This window comes from Bufo bufo, chromosome 6 (genome assembly GCF_905171765.1).
Source record: "Bufo bufo chromosome 6, aBufBuf1.1, whole genome shotgun sequence".
NCBI lineage: Eukaryota > Metazoa > Chordata > Amphibia > Anura > Bufonidae > Bufo > Bufo bufo.
The window spans coordinates 17,703,835-17,725,778 of record NC_053394.1 but is presented as its reverse complement, the minus strand read 5'-3'; the positions used below and the strand labels follow the sequence as shown (position 1 = coordinate 17,725,778).

General features: G+C 46.1%; 1 protein-coding gene across 1 annotated transcript in view; it reads left to right on the top strand.

The window, feature by feature from the left end:
- The window catches only part of SORCS3 (sortilin related VPS10 domain containing receptor 3), a 643,612-nt gene that overhangs the window by 606,066 nt on the left and 15,602 nt on the right, over positions 1-21,944 (top strand). The window contains exons 20-21 of the mRNA XM_040438225.1: positions 14,110-14,243; positions 19,679-19,802. Coding sequence (XP_040294159.1) covers positions 14,110-14,243; positions 19,679-19,802 — 258 coding nt within the window. The remainder of the gene's footprint in view (positions 1-14,109; positions 14,244-19,678; positions 19,803-21,944) is intronic.

Here is a 21,944-nt window from a genome sequence, read left to right as displayed (position 1 = left end):
TATTTTAATTAAAAAAATAGTAATGCAAGGCTAGAAAGTCAAAAATAAAACCAGATATACCCCCAGAGAAATGTACTGTATCAGTAATGGAATCACACTAAATACGGCAAGGCATTGCTGAATGCAGTTATAAATTCTACTGCGAGGTGTTGACCTTATTGGATAAAAAAAAAAAATATTTTTCTTTTACTGTTTTTCATGAGGGTCCAACTGCAGGGGCTCACTTTGTTCATGCAAATTAATTGGTTAAGGTACAGTACTTGGGTATTTTCTCTACACCACTTTCTTCCAGAGATGAGGTCTATTCTTTGAAGGCACAAAAAAGTTAAAAAGACCGACACAGCCCATTCATTTTACCAGTAGGGGAAGAACCTAGAGATAAAAAAAAACACCGGTCAATGTAACGGGCAAAGGTTGTGGAACCACTGTGCCAACCAACTGATTTGACTGTGGGCTAAACCTAATGGCGTTATCCTGGTGGTCCTCTTGTTTTTTACCCTTTAACTCCTATACATGAATCGGGGATTAGCTACAGGGGAAGCTCCAGACTGATAGCTCTTGGAATAATCTCAGTGTGGTTAGCTGCAGGTCCATGGGGATCAGACACATAGTAGGTGCCTGTGCACACAGGACGGCTGCAGCCATGAACCGCCATAGTAACAGTCAGCAAGTACTGACATAGCTTTGCAAAGTTCTGTCAATTGCTAGGACCGGAATACCCCCTAAAACTTAATCCCTGGCATCATTTTAGCCAATTTGACTATTCATATTATGTGTAGAGATGGCCCGAACTATCCGACGGCGAACAGTTCCCGGCGAACATAGCTTGTTCGCGTTCGCCTCTGCCGGGCGAACACATGAGATGTTCGGTCCGCCCCCTATACATCATCATTGAGCAAACTTTGACCCTGTACCTCACAGTCAGCAGACACATTCCAGCCAATCAGCAGCATACCCTCCCTCCCAGACCCTCCCACCTCCTGCACAGCATCCATTTTAGATTCATTCTGAAGCTGCAGTCTTAGTGAGAGGAGGGAGACTGTAACTGCTGCTGATTTAATTGGGAAATCGATAGCTAGGCTAGTGAATTCAGTGTCCACTCCAGTCCTGAAAGACTCATCTGATCTCTGCTGTAAGGACAGCGTCCTGACAGCACCCCAAAAAGCCCTTTTTAGGGCTGCAACATTAGTCTGCTTTTTTTTTTTTCCTTTATATACATATTGCAGTTGCCTGGCCTGCCTGTGTGTGAGGAGCTGCAGGCCCACAGACTGTAGTGTGCCCACTGCCAGTGCTCACCCCTGTCATTCCGTGTGGCACAGGACTTTGCTTAAAAAAAGGCACTTAATTTTTACACTTTAATCTAAGGTTAGTTGCCTGCCAGTGTGTGTCAGGCTGACTTCCACTGACTGTAGTGTGCCCACTGCCAGTGCCCACCACTCATACCGGCTGGCACAGGACTTTGCATAAAAAAGGCATTTAATTTTTACACTTTAGTGTAATTTCAGCTGCTTGCCTGCTGCTAGTGTGTGTCAGGCCGACTTCAACTGACTGTAGTGTGCCCACTGCCAGTGCCCACCCCTGTCATCCCGTGTGGCACAGGACTTTGCTTAAAAAAAAGGCACTTCATTTTTACACTTTAATCTAAGGTTAGTTGCCTGCCAGTGTGTGTCAGGCCGACTTCAACTGACTGTAGTGTGCCCACTGCCAGTGCCCACCCCTGTCATCCCGAGTGGCACAGGACTTTGCTTAAAAAATAGGCACTTAATTTTTACACTTTAATCTAAGGTTAGTTGCCTGCCAGTGTGTGTCAGGCTGACTTCCACTGACTGTAGTGTGCCCACTGCCAGTGCCCACCACTCATACCGGCTGGCACAGGACTTTGCTTAAAAAAGGCATTTAATTTTTACACTTTAATGTAATTTCAGCTGCTTGCCTGCTGCTAGTGTGTGTCAGGCCGACTTCAACTGACTGTAGTGTGCCCACTGCCAGTGCCCACCCCTGTCATACCGAGTGGCACAGGACTTTGCTTAAAAAATAGGCACTTAATTTTTACACTTTAATCTAAGGTTAGTTGCCTGCCAGTGTGTGTCAGGCTGACTTCCACTGACTGTAGTGTGCCCACTGCCAGTGCCCACCACTCATACCGGCTGGCACAGGACTTTGCTTAAAAAAGGCATTTAATTTTTACACTTTAATGTAATTTCAGCTGCTTGCCTGCTGCTAGTGTGTGTCAGGCCGACTTCAACTGACTGTAGTGTGCCCACTGCCAGTGCCCACCCCTGTCATACCGAGTGGCACAGGACTTTGCTTAAAAAATAGGCACTTAATTTTTACACTTTAATCTAAGGTTAGTTGCCTGCCAGTGTGTGTCAGGCTGACTTCCACTGACTGTAGTGTGCCCACTGCCAGTACCCACCACTCATACCGGCTGGCACAGGACTTTGCATAAAAAAGGCATTTAATTTTTACACTTTAGTGTAATTTCAGCTGCTTGCCTGCTGCTAGTGTGTGTCAGGCCGACTTCAACTGACTGTAGTGTGCCCACTGCCAGTGCCCACCCCTGTCATACCGAGTGGCACAGGACTTTGCTTAAAAAATAGGCACTTAATTTTTACACTTTAATCTAAGGTTAGTTGCCTGCCAGTGTGTGTCAGGCTGACTTCCACTGACTGTAGTGTGCCCACTGCCAGTGCCCACCACTCATACCGGCTGGCACAGGACTTTGCTTAAAAAAGGCATTTAATTTTTACACTTTAATGTAATTTCAGCTGCTTGCCTGCTGCTAGTGTGTGTCAGGCCGACTTCAACTGACTGTAGTGTGCCCACTGCCAGTGCCCACCCCTGTCATACCGAGTGGCACAGGACTTTGCTTAAAAAATAGGCACTTAATTTTTACACTTTAATCTAAGGTTAGTTGCCTGCCAGTGTGTGTCAGGCTGACTTCCACTGACTGTAGTGTGCCCACTGCCAGTGCCCACCACTCATACCGGCTGGCACAGGACTTTGCATAAAAAAGGCATTTAATTTTTACACTTTAGTGTAATTTCAGCTGCTTGCCTGCTGCTAGTGTGTGTCAGGCCGACTTCAACTGACTGTAGTGTGCCCACTGCCAGTGCCCACCCCTGTCATACCGAGTGGCACAGGACTTTGCTTAAAAAATAGGCACTTAATTTTTACACTTTAATCTAAGGTTAGTTGCCTGCCAGTGTGTGTCAGGCTGACTTCCACTGACTGTAGTGTGCCCACTGCCAGTGCCCACCACTCATACCGGCTGGCACAGGACTTTGCTTAAAAAAGGCATTTAATTTTTACACTTTAATGTAATTTCAGCTGCTTGCCTGCTGCTAGTGTGTGTCAGGCCGACTTCAACTGACTGTAGTGTGCCCACTGCCAGTGCCCACCCCTGTCATACCGAGTGGCACAGGACTTTGCTTAAAAAATAGGCACTTAATTTTTACACTTTAATCTAAGGTTAGTTGCCTGCCAGTGTGTGTCAGGCTGACTTCCACTGACTGTAGTGTGCCCACTGCCAGTGCCCACCACTCATACCGGCTGGCACAGGACTTTGCATAAAAAAGGCATTTAATTTTTACACTTTAGTGTAATTTCAGCTGCTTGCCTGCTGCTAGTGTGTGTCAGGCCGACTTCAACTGACTGTAGTGTGCCCACTGCCAGTGCCAACCACTGATACCGGGTGGCACAGTAGCTTGCCGATAAATAAGGCATTTAATTTTTAGACAGTAGTCTAAATTCAGTTGCTTGCCTGCTGCCAGTGTGTGTCAGGCCCGCTTCCACTGACTGTAGTGTGCCCACTGCCAGTGCCAACCACTGATACCGGGTGGCACAGTAGCTTGCCGATAAATAAGGCATTTAATTTTTAGACAGTAGTCTAAATTCAGTTGCTTGCCTGCTGCCAGTGTGTGTCAGGCCCTCTTCCACTGACTGTAGTGTGCCCACTGCCAGTGCCAACCACTCATACCGGGTGGCACAGTAGCTTGCCGATAAATAAGGCATTTAATTTTTACACTTTAGTGTAATTTCAGTTGCTTGCCTGCTGCCAGTGTGTGTCAGGCCCGCTTCCACTGACTGTAGTGTGCCCACTGCCAGTGCCAACCACTGATACCGGGTGGCACAGTAGCTTGCCGATAAATAAGGCATTTAATTTTTAGACAGTAGTCTAAATTCAGTTGCTTGCCTGCTGCCAGTCAGTGTGTCAGGCCCTCTTCCACTGACTGTAGTGTGCCCACTGCCAGTGCCAACCACTCATACCGGGTGGCACAGTAGCTTGCCGATAAATAAGGCATTTAATTTTTACACTTTAGTGTAATTTCAGTTGCTTGCCTGCTGCCAGTGTGTGTCAGGCCCGCTTCTACTGACTGTAGTGTGCCCACTGCCAGTGCCAACCACTGATACCGGGTGGCACAGTAGCTTGCCGATAAATAAGGCATTTAATTTTTACACTTTAGTGTAATTTCAGTTGCTTGCCTGCTGCCAGTGTGTGTCAGGCCCGCTTCCACTGACTGTAGTGTGCCCACTGCCAGTGCCAACCACTGATACCGGGTGGCACAGTAGCTTGCCGATAAATAAGGCATTTAATTTTTAGACAGTAGTCTAAATTCAGTTGCTTGCCTGCTGCCAGTCAGTGTGTCAGGCCCTCTTCCACTGACTGTAGTGTGCCCACTGCCAGTGCCAACCACTCATACCGGGTGGCACAGTAGCTTGCCGATAAATAAGGCATTTAATTTTTACACTTTAGTGTAATTTCAGTTGCTTGCCTGCTGCCAGTGTGTGTCAGGCCCGCTTCTACTGACTGTAGTGTGCCCACTGCCAGTGCCAACCACTGATACCGGGTGGCACAGTAGCTTGCCGATAAATAAGGCATTTAATTTTTACACTTTAGTGTAATTTCAGTTGCTTGCCTGCTGCCAGTGTGTGTCAGGCCCGCTTCCACTGACTGTAGTGTGCCCACTGCCAGTGCCAACCACTGATACCGGGTGGCACAGTAGCTTGCCGATAAATAAGGCATTTAATTTTTAGACAGTAGTCTAAATTCAGTTGCTTGCCTGCTGCCAGTCAGTGTGTCAGGCCCTCTTCCACTGACTGTAGTGTGCCCACTGCCAGTGCCAACCACTCATACCGGGTGGCACAGTAGCTTGCCGATAAATAAGGCATTTAATTTTTACACTTTAGTGTAATTTCAGTTGCTTGCCTGCTGCCAGTGTGTGTCAGGCCCGCTTCTACTGACTGTAGTGTGCCCACTGCCAGTGCCAACCACTGATACCGGGTGGCACAGTAGCTTGCCGATAAATAAGGCATTTAATTTTTACACTTTAGTGTAATTTCAGTTGCTTGCCTGCTGCCAGTGTGTGTCAGGCCCGCTTCCACTGACTGTAGTGTGCCCACTGCCAGTGCCAACCACTGATACCGGGTGGCACAGTAGCTTGCCGATAAATAAGGCATTTAATTTTTAGACAGTAGTCTAAATTCAGTTGCTTGCCTGCTGCCAGTCAGTGTGTCAGGCCCTCTTCCACTGACTGTAGTGTGCCCACTGCCAGTGCCAACCACTCATACCGGGTGGCACAGTAGCTTGCCGATAAATAAGGCATTTAATTTTTACACTTTAGTGTAATTTCAGTTGCTTGCCTGCTGCCAGTGTGTGTCAGGCCCGCTTCTACTGACTGTAGTGTGCCCACTGCCAGTGCCAACCACTGATACCGGGTGGCACAGTAGCTTGCCGATAAATAAGGCATTTAATTTTTAGACAGTAGTCTAAATTCAGTTGCTTGCCTGCTGCCAGTGTGTGTCAGGCCCGCTTCCACTGACTGTAGTGTGCCCACTGCCAGTGCCAACCACTGATACCGGGTGGCACAGTAGCTTGTCGATAAATAAGGCATTTAATTTTTACACTTTAGTGTAATTTCAGTTGCTTGCCTGCTGCCAGTGTGTGTCAGGCCCGCTTCCACTGACTGTAGTGTGCCCACTGCCAGTGCCAACCACTGATACCGGGTGGCACAGTAGCTTGCCGATAAATAAGGCATTTAATTTTTAGACAGTAGTCTAAATTCAGTTGCTTGCCTGCTGCCAGTGTGTGTCAGGCCCTCTTCCACTGACTGTAGTGTGCCCACTGCCAGTGCCAACCATTCATACCGGGTGGCACAGTAGCTTGCCGATAAATAAGGCATTTAATTTTTACACTTTAGTGTAATTTCAGTTGCTTGCCTGCTGCCAGTGTGTGTCAGGCCCTCTTCCACTGACTGTAGTGTGCCCACTGCCAGTGCCAACCACTGATACCGGGTGGCACAGTAGCTTGCCGATAAATAAGGCATTTAATTTTTAGACAGTAGTCTAAATTCAGTTGCTTGCCTGCTGCCAGTGTGTGTCAGGCCCACTTCCACAGACTGTAGTGTGCCCACTGCCAGTGCCAACCACTCATACCGGGTGGCACAGTACCTAGCACGCGTAGTACCACTTATCTAAAAAAAAAATGACAGGCAGAGGCAGGCCACCCCGCAGGGGCCGTCGTGGTCGTGGTGCTGTGATTTCCACTGTCCCTGGAATAATGCCCAGTTTTCAGAGGCCACGTACCCTGAACCCGAAAAATTCAGAGGACGTAGTTGACTGGCTTAGACAGGACACCCAATCTTCAACAGCTTCCGCTAAGAACCTTGACGCACCATCCTCCTCCAACTCAGCTTCGGTCACCTGCTCTCAAGTTACCACGCACCCGCCCGTCGCCACTACCACCACAGCCACCACAGCCGCTTCACTTGATCCGTCAGAGGAGTTATTTACACATCAGTTGGATGCAATTAGTGATGCGCAACCATTATTGCCAGATGATGTAGATTACGGGGATATGTCTCAGTCAGGCAGGATTACACACATGGACGTACAGTGTGATGATGATGATGTTGTACCCGCTGCTGCTTCCTTTGCTGAGGTGTCAGATACAAGTGAAGCGGTTGATGATGACGATGTGTCCACGGATGCCACGTGGGTGCCTGCTCGAAGAGAAGAAGAGGGGGAAAGTTCTGAAGGGGAGACAGAGAGAATGAGGAGACGAGTTGGAAGCAGGGGGAGGTCGTCGCAAGGAGTTAGTGGCACAGTCAGACAGCATGTATCGGCACCTGGGGTCAGCCAGACAGCACGCCAGTCAACGCATGCTGTTGCCACCACTAGAATGCCGTCATTGCAAAGCTCAGCAGTGTGGCATTTTTTTTGTGTGTCTGCCTCTGATAAAAGCAATGCCATTTGCAACCTGTGCCAAAAGAAACTGAGTCGTGGGAAGTCCAACACCCACCTTGGTACAACTGCTTTGCGAAGGCACATGATCTCACATCACAAACGCCTATGGGATCAACACATGAGTACAAGCAGCACACAAACTCAAAGCCACCATGCTCCTCCTGGTCCTGCATCTTCAGCCACGTCAACCACTGCTGTCCTCCCTGCCCCCTCTCAACCACCCGCCACTCCATCTCTCACCTTCAGCAGTTCCTGCTCATCTGCCCACAGTCAGGTGTCTGTCAAGGACATGTTTGAGCATAAGAAGCCAATGTCACAAAGTCACCCCCTTGCCCGGCGACTGACAGCTGGCTTGACGGAACTCTTAGCCCGCCAGCTTTTACCATACCAGCTGGTAGAGTCTGAGGCCTTCAAAAAATTTGTCGCTATTGGGACACCACAGTGGAAGGTACCCGGACGAAATTTTTTTTCAAAAAAGGCAATCCCAAACCTCTACCATGTCATTTCAAAGGAAGTCATGGCATCTCTGGCATACAGTGTTGGGGCAAGGGTCCATCTGACCACTGATACCTGGTCTGCAAAGCACGGTCAGGGCAGGTATATCACGTATACTGCGCATTGGGTCAACCTGCTGACGGCTGACAAGCATGGAATGCGTGGCTCTGCAGCGGAGTTGGTGACACCACCACGACTTGCAGGCAGACCTACTGCCACCTCCTCTACTCCTACTCCATCCTCTTTAATTTCCTCCTCGGCTGAGTCCTCTTCTGCTGCGGCGTCTGGCTGCACATCAACTGATTCCCCCCAGCTCCCCAGGGGCTATTCCACATCCCGGATACGACAGTGTAACGCTATCTTGGGGTTGACTTGCCTGAAAGCAGAGAGCCACACAGGACCAGCACTCCTGTCCGCCCTGAACGCACAGGTGGATCAGTGGCTGACCCCGCACCAACTGGAGATCGGCAAAGTGGTGTGTGACAATGGAAGCAATCTGTTGGCGGCATTAAATTTGGGCAAGTTGTCACATGTGCCGTGCATGGCACATGTGTTGAATCTCATCGTACAACGTTTTGTGTCTAAGTACCCAGGCTTACAGGACGTCCTCAAGCAGGCCAGGAAGGTGTGTGGCCATTTCAGGCGTTCCTACACGGCCATGGCGCACTTTTCCGATATTCAGCGGCGAAACAACATGCCAGTGAGGCGCTTGATATGCGACAGCCCGACACGTTGGAATTCAACACTCCTAATGTTCGACCGCCTGCTCCAACAAGAAAAAGCCGTCAACGAGTATTTGTATGACCGGGGTGCTAGGACAGCCTCTGCGGAGCTGGGAATCTTTTTGCCACGTTACTGGACACTCATGCGCAATGCCTGTAGGCTTATGCGTCCTTTTGAGGAGGTGACAAACCTAGTCAGTCGCACCGAAGGCACCATCAGCGACCTCATCCCATTTGTTTTCTTCCTGGAGCGTGCCCTGCGAAGAGTTCTGGATCAGGCTGTAGATGAGCGTGAAGAGGAAGAGGAAGAGTTGTGGTCACCATCACCACCAGAAACAGCCTTGTCATCATCGCTTGCCGGACCTGCAGCAACGCTGGAAGAGGAGTATGAGGAAGAGGAGTCAGAGGAGGAATGTGGCGGCTTTGAGGAGGAGGAAGACCAACCACAGCAGGCACCCCAGGGTGCTCGTTGTTGTCACCTATCTGGGACCCATGGTGTTGTACGTGGCTGGGGGGAAGAACAGACCGTCAATGACATCAGTGAGGACGAGGAACGGGAAATGAGAAGCTCTGCATCCAACCTTGTTCAAATGGGGTCTTTCATGCTGTCATGTCTGTTGAGGGACCCACGTATAAAAAGGATAAAGGAGAACGATCTGTACTGGGTGACCACGCTACTAGACCCCCGGTATAAGCAGAAAGTGGCAGAAATGTTACCAAATTACCGAAAGTCGGAAAGGATGCAGCAGTTCAAAACCAAACTAAAAAATATGCTTTACACAGCTTATAAGGGAGATGTCACAGCACAACGGGAATCTAACAGGGGAAGAGGTGAGTGTAATCCTCCTCCTACCACGGCGGCAAGGACTGGACGATTTACAGATGTGTTGTTGATGGAGGACATGCGGAGCTTTTTCAGTCCTACTCATCGCCACAGCCCTTCGGGATCCAGCCTTAGAGAACGACTCGACCGACAGGTAGCAGACTACCTCGCCTTAACAGCAGATATCGACACTCTGAGGAGCAATGAACCCCTTCACTACTGGGTGTGCAGGCTTGACCTGTGGCCTGAGCTATCCCAGTTTGCGATAGAACTTCTGGCCTGCCCTGCTTCAAGTGTCCTGTCAGAAAGGAGCTTCAGTGCAGCAGGAGGCATTGTCACTGACAAGAGAAGTCGCCTCGGTCAAAAAAGTGTTGATTACCTCACCTTCATAAAGATGAATGAGGCATGGATCCCGAAGGGACTGACAGTGGGGGATACGTTTGACTAACAAAAGGCCTGATTACATGCCTTGGCCTCAAAATGGTCCCCACGCTGCTGTATTTAATGTCTGCATACCGGATGACTTTCGTGAATTCTCCACCACCAACTAGGGTTCAAGCCGTAATGTTTTAGTCACTTTTCTGCCTGGAAAACATAAATTTTTCCGGCCGCTGCTACAATAGCGTCTGCAACAGTGCCATTATTTTTCAGGCATGTGTACATGCCTAATTTTTCTGTCCTATGGTGCAGCACTGTGGCTGCAAAAACAAACCAAAAAAAAAAGGCACATACAAGTGTCAATTCCCCTTCGTGATCGTTACCTTGTTGTGGTGAAGGGGCTTGCGTATCACAATGAAGCAATCATCATCACCTCTATAAAAGTGTGTTGGCAATGTTGCCACACCCCAGATGATAAGGCCGTTGCTTCATTATGGTCAGACCAAAAGCGATCGGGTGGCCACGCTACTAGACCCCCGGTATAAGCAGAAAGTGGCAGAAATGTTACCAAATTACCAAAAGTCGGAAAGGATGCAGCAGTTCAAAACCAAACTAAAAAATATGCTTTACACAGCTTATAAGGGGGATGTCAATGGGGGATTCGACAATGGTTAATCAATTCGACCGGATAGGGTCCGTAACAGGGATTAAACTGATAGCAATAGTACTAGTTAAGACACCACTCATATAGGGTGTCACAGCACATTGCTCTGTGCACGCGCAGTGCCCCAATTTGGGAGTAAGAGGACCGACCAAGCTGCTTTTTCCATCTCCCGGTTCCTGAAATCAATTCAGTTTAGTGTATGAGAGTTTGGTCTGTCACTGTGAAGGCAGTCGAAGGTACCCGGCCTAAATTTTTTTTCATAAAAGGCAATTCCTGATATGGGACGTAACAGGGATTAAACTGATGAGAATAATACTACAGAAAATACCACTCATATCGGTGGAGGGAGCCAGCGTTTTTTTAACCATCTCCCCGTTCAAAAAATCTATTTAATAAATGGCCCCCAGATTGGGGATGTTAGAGGGATTAAACTGATGAGAATAGTACTACAGAAAATACCACTCATATCGGGTGTGACAGTAAATTGCACGGCGCAGATGCAGTCACCGTGGTTTAAAACAGAGTGGAGGGAGCCAGCGTTTTTTTAACCATCTCCCCGTTCGAAAAATCTATTCAATAAATGGCACCCAGATTGGGGACGTTAGAGGGATTAAACTGATGAGAATAGTACTACAGAAAATACCACTCATATCGGGTGTGACAGTAAATTGCACGGCGCAGACGCAGTCACCGTGGTTTAAAACAGAGTGGAGGGAGCCAGGTTTTTTTTAACCATCTCCCCGTTCGAAAAATCTATTCAATAAATGGCACCCAGATTGGGGACGTTAGAGGGATTAAACTGATGAGAATAGTACTACAGAAAATACCACTCATATCGGGTGTGACAGTAAATTGCACGGCGCAGACGCAGTCACCGTGGATTAAAACAGAGTGGAGGGAGCCAGCGTTTTTTTAACCATCTCCCCGTCCGAAAAATCTGTTTAATAAATGGCCCCCAGATTGGGGAGTCGGGGACGTTAGAGGGATTAAACTGATGAGAATAGTACTACAGAAAATACCACTCATATCGGGTGTGACAGTAAATTGCACGGCGCAGACGCAGTCACCGTGGATAAAAACAAAGGGGAGGGAGCCAGCGTTTTTTTAACCATCTCCCCGTTCGAAAAATCAATTCAATTGACCTTTCGGGGACCCTTGGTGTTGTACGTGGCTGGGTGGAGGAAGAAACCTTCAATGACATCACCGGGACGTGGCTAGCTTGGTATCCAACCTTGTGCAAATGGGGAGTTTGCGGTTGTGCAAATGAACTGTTTGCGGTGCATTAAAAGGGGAGTTTGGTCTGTCAATGTCTGTGATGCGGGCGTAACCCTTACACTACCTGATCGATACAACATCATACCTGATCGTATACACACACTGGATGTTTTAAAGCACGTTATTCCAAACAATTTAGGAATGTTAGTTGATTTATGCCCTTTATGGATTAAAACCCGACTCTGCGTCCACTACGTAATTTTCCATGGGAGTTTTGCCATAGATCCCCCTCCGGCATGCCACAGTCCAGGTGTTAGATCCCTTGAAACAACTTTCTCATCACTATTGTGGCCAGAAAGAGTCCCTGTGGGTTTTAAAATTCGCCTGTCTATTGAAGTCTATGGCGGTTCGCCCGGTTCGCCAGTTCGCGAACATTTGCGGAAGTTCGCGTTCGCTGTTCGCGAACTGAAAATTTTATGTTCGCGACATCACTAATTTATGTGTATTAAGGGGGTTATTCCAGACTGAATCACTTATCACCCAACCACTGGATAGGTGATAACTGCTAGGTCAATAGGAGTCCAATGACTATGAATCTTACCAAACAGTTAATGAAGCACCTGGTCCCCTGTGCCCCAAATCTGTAAGACTCTGCCCCTACATTCACTCATCTGTTCTTGAAATTACCAGTAACTTTGAATAGAGAGCCAGGGACTATTCTTGAAAAACACTCCGATTTTCCTCTTCCTAGTTTTGGTCTCCTCCTAGCAATCGATCCCCCTACATTCACTCATCTGTTATTGAAATTACCAGTAACTTTGAATAGAGAGCCAGGGACTATTCTTGAAAAACACTCCGATTTTCCTCTTCCTAGTTTTGGTCTCCTCCGAGCAATCGATGAGATCCCAGCCGTTAAATTGCTAATAATTAATCATTGATTGATCACCTTCAGGCTGGAATACCCCTTTATTATTAGCACATAAGGCTGTACTCACATCTGGTTGGTGTCTCAATCGCAAAATCCTTTAGATTTGATGTGAAGACTAATGTTGCCTGAACCAATAGTTTCCAACAAAACAATGGACCACACAACTGACCCCATTACAAGTGATTGTAGTCCACTGGGCACTCCAGTGGATCCAGTTGTAGCTCCAGTACTGCATTATCTGAATAAATCCTTTTTCTCTCGTTTTCAAAAAAATAAAAAAACACTTTAGCCATTTTACATTAACCTCTATTCTTGCTTACAGATGGGCAAAAAGTTTCTTCTTCATTCTTTGGCTGTGTAGATTCTGGCTTATGTTTCCCACTAGTGGCCTTCATCATCCTGACTTTACATCTTACATATTAAACCAATTTGTGTGCCCTCAGGATGGCCAATATGGAGATCTCCAGAGCAGTTAATATACCGAGAGACAGGGTAACTAAGGCATTTTATCACTTCAAGTTATCCCGGTGAAGGATGAAATGTGCCCTGAAACTTTATCACGGTAATAATTCCTCTACAAATCAATCATCTCTGCCTCTAACTACCTGTTATTAAAGCCGTTACTGTTCTTGGCGTCACCTTGGTCCATTAAATAACAAAAGGAGCTGTTAGCCAGAGATATCAAACTTATTTCCTTAGGCTTGTTTCATTTTATTGGCTAAATCAAAGTTTACTGGCAAAATGTCTCCCCACGCAAAGGTGTCTGGTCCTCCTGCTACTCCCCGAGTGTACGAGTCAAGGATCGCAGCCATAAATATTAGAAGTAAAGATGAATGACATATAAAAAGAAACATCTGAGCACCACAAAGCCTATGGTGTTCAAGTGAAAATCAAAAAATTGTAAGGATGACAATGACCCAAACTAATTCTCATCATTACTCCACCAGTATGGGGAATGGGGGCCGTGACCTTTAAGGGGTTGTCCAGGATTTTTTTAAATTCCCCCCTGCCAGTGGTATCTGTGAAGGAACCCATACTTACCTACTCCCACAGCTTCATTCCAGACATTCTTCACTGGTCTTCCCATTATCATTTGTCAACTTCCACATAGACTGTGTCACATCTACTGCTGGACTCATCAGTAACGTGTCCTCAGGTGCCAAACTGGAACAGTTCAGCTCTGTTAAGTTTTTGTTAAAGTCAACCTGATCTTTATCGAGATAGTAACATTCTGAAATATTAAATCTGACCCTGCACTTTAAAGGGGTTTAACATTTTTTTTAAAAACAGTCAGAACTTTGTCAAATAATAAAATAGGTCATACTTACCTTATAGCTCTATGCCAGTCTTTTCCTGATCCCCTGCTGCTCTCGAGTTCCTGGTCCATTACGAAACACAGGAAATCACCACCCAGTTAATCACTGGTTGAGGTGGGTCATCATTGGCCAATAAATGGATGAGTAGTCATTTCCGGTGTGGCGAGAGGGACTAGGAATTAGACATTGGCGGGCTACCAGGAGAATCAGAACTGGAATGGTGGGGCCAGTAAGTTGAGTATGACTTTGTTACTAATTTTCAACATTATAAGTATGCACCAACTATAATTATGTCTAATGTTCCTTTCCTTCTCCACTATCAGGTCCTATTGAGCACATCCACCTGAGAGTGCCTTTCGTTGCCATTCGAAGTAAAGAAGTCAACATCAGTGCTGTGGTTTGGCCGTCTCACCCTGGAACGCTCACTTATTTTTGGTGGGTCGGAAACAATACCAAGGTATGATGAACAAGTCTACTCTTAGAATTCTTGCATTGGCATCTTCACCAGTGAGATATCTCATGAGCAGACTTGTGCTAATGTTGAAATTACCGGCTCAATAACCTTCAGGGACGCTTGATCTAGCATGGTGACTCTGCTCCCCCAAGATGTACGGGAGGGATGGGAAGAGATGAAGATGTAATTCAGTATTCGAGACAGGAACGTAACTGCTTGAGGTAGCTTTTAAGACATGCCCGTGGATTAATGAAGAACGCCTGCTCGGTTTTAACGAGTCTGTCACATGATCTACAACATAGGTTATCCACCTTATAAATCCTATCACTCGCCTCATTTGTGAGGTCATAAATCATTCAAGGATTTGCTTTATATCCTTGACTTGATTAAAGAGGTGATCTTTCATGTAAATTAGAGATAGAATCCATCTTTTTTATGGTTGTGGAAAGGCTTTTCGTCAGTCACTGGGAGGCTATGTATAGAAAAAGCTGTCTCTGGGTTTAATGACGTTTTATAATGGCACTGATGTCCCGGGAGAAGATTCAGAATTGACAGGAGAACAAAACGTCCCTAATGGGTTTGTAAATTGTTTAGCTGGTTCGTTAGTAGAAGAGTAGAAGCCAAAAATATTGGCAATATATCAAAAAACCATTTGAGATCATCAAATGTAAACTATAGATTTTTCTAAAAGGGTCTACGAACATCACTGTCTCTTAAAGGGGTCTCTGTTCAAGACAACTCTTGTCCATTTGCCCTAGTAAAGTATATGGCATCAAGGGGAGGGGGGTGCTTCCCCTTGGGATCCCTCACTCTATGGGCCCGAACTGGTCAGTTATCAGTGTATTACATGAATGTCTATACATTTTAATGGCATCCATGTAATACGGCAGTGCTCTTGCAGCAGCTGGTGCAGAGGAAATATTTGGCCAGTTGTGTCTTCCCTCAGCTGCTTGCTAGAGAAGCCAGGGGCAGAAGTGGAAAGTGATAAAATGTTGGCTGCCTGCATCCACCACCAGGTGGAGCTCAGGAGCTTACTTCGTACTGTTCATACATTGAGCTCTATAATAACCCAGTATGCAGCTCCCCCTGGTGGTGGCTGCAGGCTGCCAAAATGTTTTCATGTACGGTAACTGTGTATTCGGGTCTGTATCAGAACAGTGGAGCTCAGCCGTAGCACTATTAAAAAGGGGCGTGGGTCACTCGGTCCAACACACTTAGCTTGTGGCTGGAACAATAACATATTTGCACTGGCTAGCATCAGGCCAGTCTCTGTAGAGCACAGGGTAGCATAGACAATAGTTCCTGATGCCAGACAAAGGCAGGGATGAGTGCATCAGCAGAACTGCAAGGAAGGGGGTGAGGGCACAAGGAAGGATTCTGTTCAGTGGCAATGCACTCATCAGAAAAGCTCGATAGTGCTTGAAAGATACTCTTTCCTATGGGACAATCCATAGAGCTTCAAGGAAAAAAATGGGACCGTGGGTCACAGTGATACCTTCAAAGACAACCCCTATGTGGAATTGATAGAATATTCACCTTATTGTTTTCTCCACAACACATTTCAGGACAGTTTCCTGGCATACAGTATATTATAATTACTGTTCTAGACTGGCTAAGGTCAACACAAACCTATCCACCCCCATCCCACTTTCCCCACTTTTTGTAAAAATGGTGATCAAGGCTGAAAACCCCCAAAAAAGGTAACATGTGCCACATGCTGCAACATTTTCATTCCAGTTTCCTGGCATACAGGGGATGATAAGTGTTCCTACATTGCCTAAATATGAGCCAAAATTAGTAAATCTGCTCCTTCATCAAACTATACTTTTCTTATTTGTATATATATTTATTGATTTTAAAAGATTACCACCCCCAGATAGAAATGTTGGATTGCTTCCAAACTTTTCCTGCAGTTATATCTCAGGCAGATATGTAAATTATTACAGGTGAGGTCTGATCAGATGCTGGGTCTTGCCACAAGAGGGTATAAAAGTGCCTCCTCCGCTGCCTTTAAAAAAAAACTTGCAGAGGCTACTTTTGGGTAGTGTACATCTTGGTGAGAGATCATTGACTGCTAGACATGCCCCTTTGCTATCGAGCAACACACTGCCCGTCAGCTGATGTGATGATCTGGAGATCTATCGCATACGACAGTCGGTCAACACTAGTAGTGATACGAGGGACACCAACAGTTCAGCGATATGTGCAGGACATCCTGCCTCCACATGTGTTCATTTCATGGCAGGGCTGACAACTGGCACTTTTAAGCAGGATAATGCTCGCCTGCACACAGCAAGGGATCCTTGGCTGCCCAGTCACCAGATTTATATTCAATCCAGCATTTATGGGACCAGCTGGGACATCAGCTTCACCAACCCATGAGTGTGCAGGATCTACAGGCCCAACTGTAGCATCTGGGGGCAAATGTGCCACAGGATACCATACAGAGCCTGTATCCCTCCATGCCTAGCCATATCTCATCTTGTACCCAGGCTAGAGGCTGTTTATCGGCTTCTATCTAGGCTAGAGGCCGTAGCTCATCTTGTATCCAGGCTAGAGGCCGTATCTCATCTTGTATCCAGGATAGAGGCCGTATCTCATCTTGTATCCAGGCTAGAAGCCGTATCTCATCTTGTATCCAGGCTAGAGGCTGTATCTCATCTTTTATCCAGGCTAGAGCCCATATCTCATCTTGTATCCAGGCTAGAGGCTGTATCTCTCATCTTCTATCCAGGCTAGAGGCCGTATCTCATCTTGTATCCAGGCTAGAGGCCGTATCTCATCTTGTATCCAGGCTAGAGGCCATATCTCATGTTGTATCCAGGCTAGAGGCTGTATCTCTCATTTTCTATCCAGGCTAGAGGCCGTATCTCATCTTGTATCCAGGCTAGAGGCCGTATCTCATCTTGTATCCAGGCTAGAGGCCGTATCTCATCTTGTATCCAGGCTAGAAGCCGTATCTCATCTTGTATCCAGGCTAGAGGCTGTATCTCATCTTATATCCAGGCTAGAGCCCATATCTCATCTTGTATCCAGGCTAGAGGCTGTATCTCTCATCTTCTATCCAGGCTAGAGGCCGTATCTCATCTTGTATCCAGGCTAGAGGCCGTATCTCATCTTGTATCCAGGCTAGAGGCCATATCTCATCTTGTATCCAGGCTAGAGGCTGTATCTCTCATTTTATATCCAGGCTAGAGGCCGTATCTCATCTTGTATCCAGGCTAGAGGCCGTATCTCATCTTGTATCCAGGCTAGAGGCCGTATCTCATCTTGTATCCAGGCTAGAAGCCGTATCTCATCTTGTATCCAGGCTAGAGGCCATATCTCATCTTGTATCCAGGCTAGAGGTTGCATCTCATCTTGTATCCAGAATAGAGGCCATATCTCATCTTGTATCCAGGCTAGAGGCCATATCTCATCTTGTATCCAGGCTAGAGGCCCTATCTCATCTTGTATCCGGGCTAGAGGCTGTATCTCATCTTGTATCCAGGCTAGAGGCCGTATCTGATCTTGTATCCAGGCTAGAAGCCGTATCTCATCTTGTATCCAGGCTAGAGGCCGTATCTCATCTTGTATCCGGGCTAGAGGCTGTATCTCATTTTGTATCCAGGCTAGAGGCCGTATCTCATCTTGTATCCAGGCTAGAAGCCGTATCTCATCTTGTATCCAGGCTAGAGGCCGTATCTTATCTTGTATCCAGAATAGAAGCCGTATCTCATCTTGTATCCAGGCTGGAGGCCGTATCTCATCTTGTATCCAGGCTAGAGGCCGTATCTCATCTTGTATTCAGAATAGAAGCCGTATCTCATCTTGTATCCAGGCTAGAGGCCGTATCTCATCTTGTATCCAGGCTAGAGGCCGTATCTCATCTTGTATCCAGACTGGAGGTTGTATCTCATCTTGTATCCAGACTGGAGGTTGTATCTCATCTTGTATCCGGTATATATATATATAACCCCTCTGTTGATTTTTAGAGCTTGTGTATATTATAAAACCCGGCTTGTGTGAATAGCAAGTCACAACTCCTTTGTATAAAATGACAAGAAAATAGTTAAGTCCTGGCTGGGGGGTGGGGGGGGCACCATCTCGCTGGAAAGAAAGGTAATTACCCTCAAAAGAATAAATCATAAAGCAATAGGAACAGTATTTAAAAGTTTCCCTTTGAAGTGATGCAAAGCAGCAGCAGCAGCTAATAATTATGAAGCCGAACAAGATACATGAGAGATACTGCAAACTTAATTTAAGGGTAGAAAAAGTATTTTATTTTAGCTGAGCCATTCTGCAAGTTCTGATGATGGGGGTAGTAGTTGTTTGCTTCATTTCACCATTACCTTTGGTCTGTATGCAGTGGGAGCAGCTCCTAAGAGCACCTAGGGGAGATGCACTACTATACCCAGCAAGGGCAACCAGAGTGTCCATATAATGCCGCCATATAGTTCTCAAGTAATTGTCACTCTGAGGGGAGTAAAGCATGGAGGAATAGTGGTGGTCATTTACCCCTTTTGCATCCCCTATAATCCATTCCTGCAAGTCAACTAGTCTCCATTATATTAAAGGGATCATTTAAAGGCACCATCAATTGGGCGTGCCCCATTACGATATACTGTAAGTAACATGCCCAAATAATGCTATGCGAAAGGATCGAAGATCTAAGAAATATGTTACTGTGCTTTAGGTGACATTTTCAATCAAGTCTGAGTCCACTGAGTCCAGTTTAATGACATTGAATGCCTTGCCTTGATTTTAAAAGTGTTTGCCTATATTTGGGATGGGCCATCAATATCTGATCGGCAGGGGTCCTGCACACCGCACCCGTTCCGATCAGCTGACCTGCAGAAGCTCGAGCACTGGAAGTCAGCGCCAGGAGCACAGCTCAGTCCGTGCGTGCACTGTATGGAGCTGCTACTGCAATATTCACTTCAGTGGGAGCAACGCTGCAGTAATCAGCTGCGTCCACTACACAATGGACGGCGCTGTGGAGTTCTGGTGGCAACTTATGGAGACAGAGCTATTCTGAAAGAGCTGGAACATGGGGGCACAGGGGTATCGGATCCTCCGATCAGACATTGCTGGCTTATCCTTAGGAATATTCTGGACAACCCCTTTAAGGCTTCAAGATGTAAATATCTCAGAATTATTACACGAGCACAAAAGCTGTTCCTATGTGAGCCCGGAGGTGATTGACAGTCAGGCTTCCAATGTAAGGACTGGCATCAGAGGCTCCTGCTGTTTAACCCTTTCAAAGCTATGGTCATCTAAGGAGCTCCATGGATGATGCCAGTGGATTTCCATGGCAGTTGGGGACCCGAAGAAGGCTCCTCAGCCTGCCATAAGCTTCCAATGTGGATTCAGATTGAAAGAAGTTAAGAAATGCAAATTGCTCCTCACTGTGGAGCGTTATTGACCATACAGGACGCTTCTCACTTCTGTGTCTGCAGCCCCTGATCACCCTGGACAGCAGCATCTCCCTGACCTTCCATATGGAAGGTATCAATACCATCACTGTGCAGGTGTCTTCTGGAAACACTCTCATTCAGGACACCAAAGACGTTGCCGTACACGGTAAGATGTTATATGTTATCCAGTTGGTAAAAGTCATTAAAGGTCATGGACACCTTACGGGGCATGAATATTATTATTGCATTCTACTTCTTTTGGGCTAAAAATCATGTTTTCAATTGGTCTTTATTAAAGATTTTTTAAATGTGTTCCTCCATGTGTTTCAGTTTCACTACATCTGCAGATTGTTCCTTCTCCTTCTCAGTGAATCTGTCAGAGATCTGCCCTGACGGCCTGATCCGTAGCCCTCATCTCCAGTTCCCTGACAGCTCAGAAGCGCTCTTTTAAGACAGATTATCATCACTTTGATCATAATTGAGCTTAAATGAGTGTTTATGAGCTGTTGGGGATCTAGCGATAAGGGATACAGATGGAGCCATTAGAGCAGCTCTCTGACGGTTCATTGCCTACAAAGGTCATGCAAGAAGTTAGTATCATACCCTCACTGTCAGGTCATCATTACCCCAATATTCCTGAATGGTAATTAATACGTATAATATTAGATGCGGAATAGGCTATGCATCTATGCATTCAGCGTGTCGACCAGGAAATGTTAATGGTACAAAGGTCGAATGTTTTTCTGGACCTGTAGGGGTAGGACAGATGTCGAAAGGATTGCTTTAGGCATTTTTGCGAAAATTCCAAGTTGAGATAGAGAGAACCCTTTTTTCCCAGAAAGTCATTAATGGGGTTTTAATATTGATGGGGTCTTCTAATCATTGCGGCACCAATCAATCCGCTAATGGAAGGGGCCATCTTTCCGGTATGCTGCGTTTGTGCCCAATATTGCTGCTCAAAGCATCTCAGTTCCATTCACGGAAATAGGGCAGAGCCACAGTACCAGGAACAGCCTCTACCAAACATATGGCACTGTGCCAAACGGTAGTAGCCCCTTGATTACACTGATCGGCAGAGGTGCTAGGAGTCCGCCCCCTAGTGATCACGTATGGCGGGTCAATCCTAATCCTAGGTCTCCAATATCATAGTCAAGGATAATGAGTCAAAAGACTATATCAACTCTTAGGTTTTATTTACATGACAGTGGAGAAAAAATGGCCGAACACACTGACAGTTTTTCATGGCTATTTTGCATCAGTGCGTGCATCCATGTATCCGTTTTTGATGGCCGCTTTGAATCCATTTTGCATCTGTTTTTAAGGCCCGTTAAAAATTGGCCAATAAAATGGCTGTAGTTCATTGGCAGTTTTTTTCTACATACCAACTCCTGCAGTGCTCTCAGTATATTTTGTGCCCCCATGGACATCAAATGGTCCCCATAGTGTCCCCACTATGAATATTTGCCCGCATAGAGGCCCCTCAGTATAAATAATCTCCCCTTAGTGCCCCTCAGTATATATATTTGTGCCCCCAGTATATATAATTATGCCCCTCCCCCTGACGTCCCCAGGCTGGGAGCGTCCGATCCTAAAGTTTTTTTTTTTTTTTTTAAATGGCTTTTTTAGCACAGTGTACCCATTTTTTAATGACCGTAAGATGGGTGCACTCCTGTATAAATGGCCGTTAAAAATGGTCTCATTGATTTCAGAGGGGTCCAACTGGGCGCGAAAATGGGCAAATATAGGACATGCTTTATTTTTTGACGGCTGTTATTCACCGGTTGTTAAAAAAAAAAGTCCCATAGACTGCAATTGGTTCTAAAAATGGCCCTTTGACGGCTTAAAAGTCTATCACATCATGGCCACTTTTCCCGTGCATGTAAATGTAGCCTTAGGTTTATATCTGCAGGTTTTAGGTTATTTTTAGAATTTTGAGTGATTGTGTCTTCTTGCCCTAATGCTTCTTAATTATAGATCCTGCTTGGCTCTATTATATATATATTTTTTATATTTTATATATATATATATATATATATATATATATGGGATATTTGGTTAAGATGATGATGAATAGTGTTGAGCGAATCAAAGCCTAACTAATTGACTTTGATCCGAATTTCAGGAAAAACTTGATTCGTCGCAAAACTGAATTTCCTTGCACTTCGTCGTAACAGATCAATATTTCCTGAAGAAAAAAAAAGTACTCCCCTCCTCCATTATCTCACAGAGAGGACGTCGTGGCCATCTCGATTAAAGATGCTGCACAAAATCTCACGCGGGGTGATGTGTGATGTCACCACGTCACTGC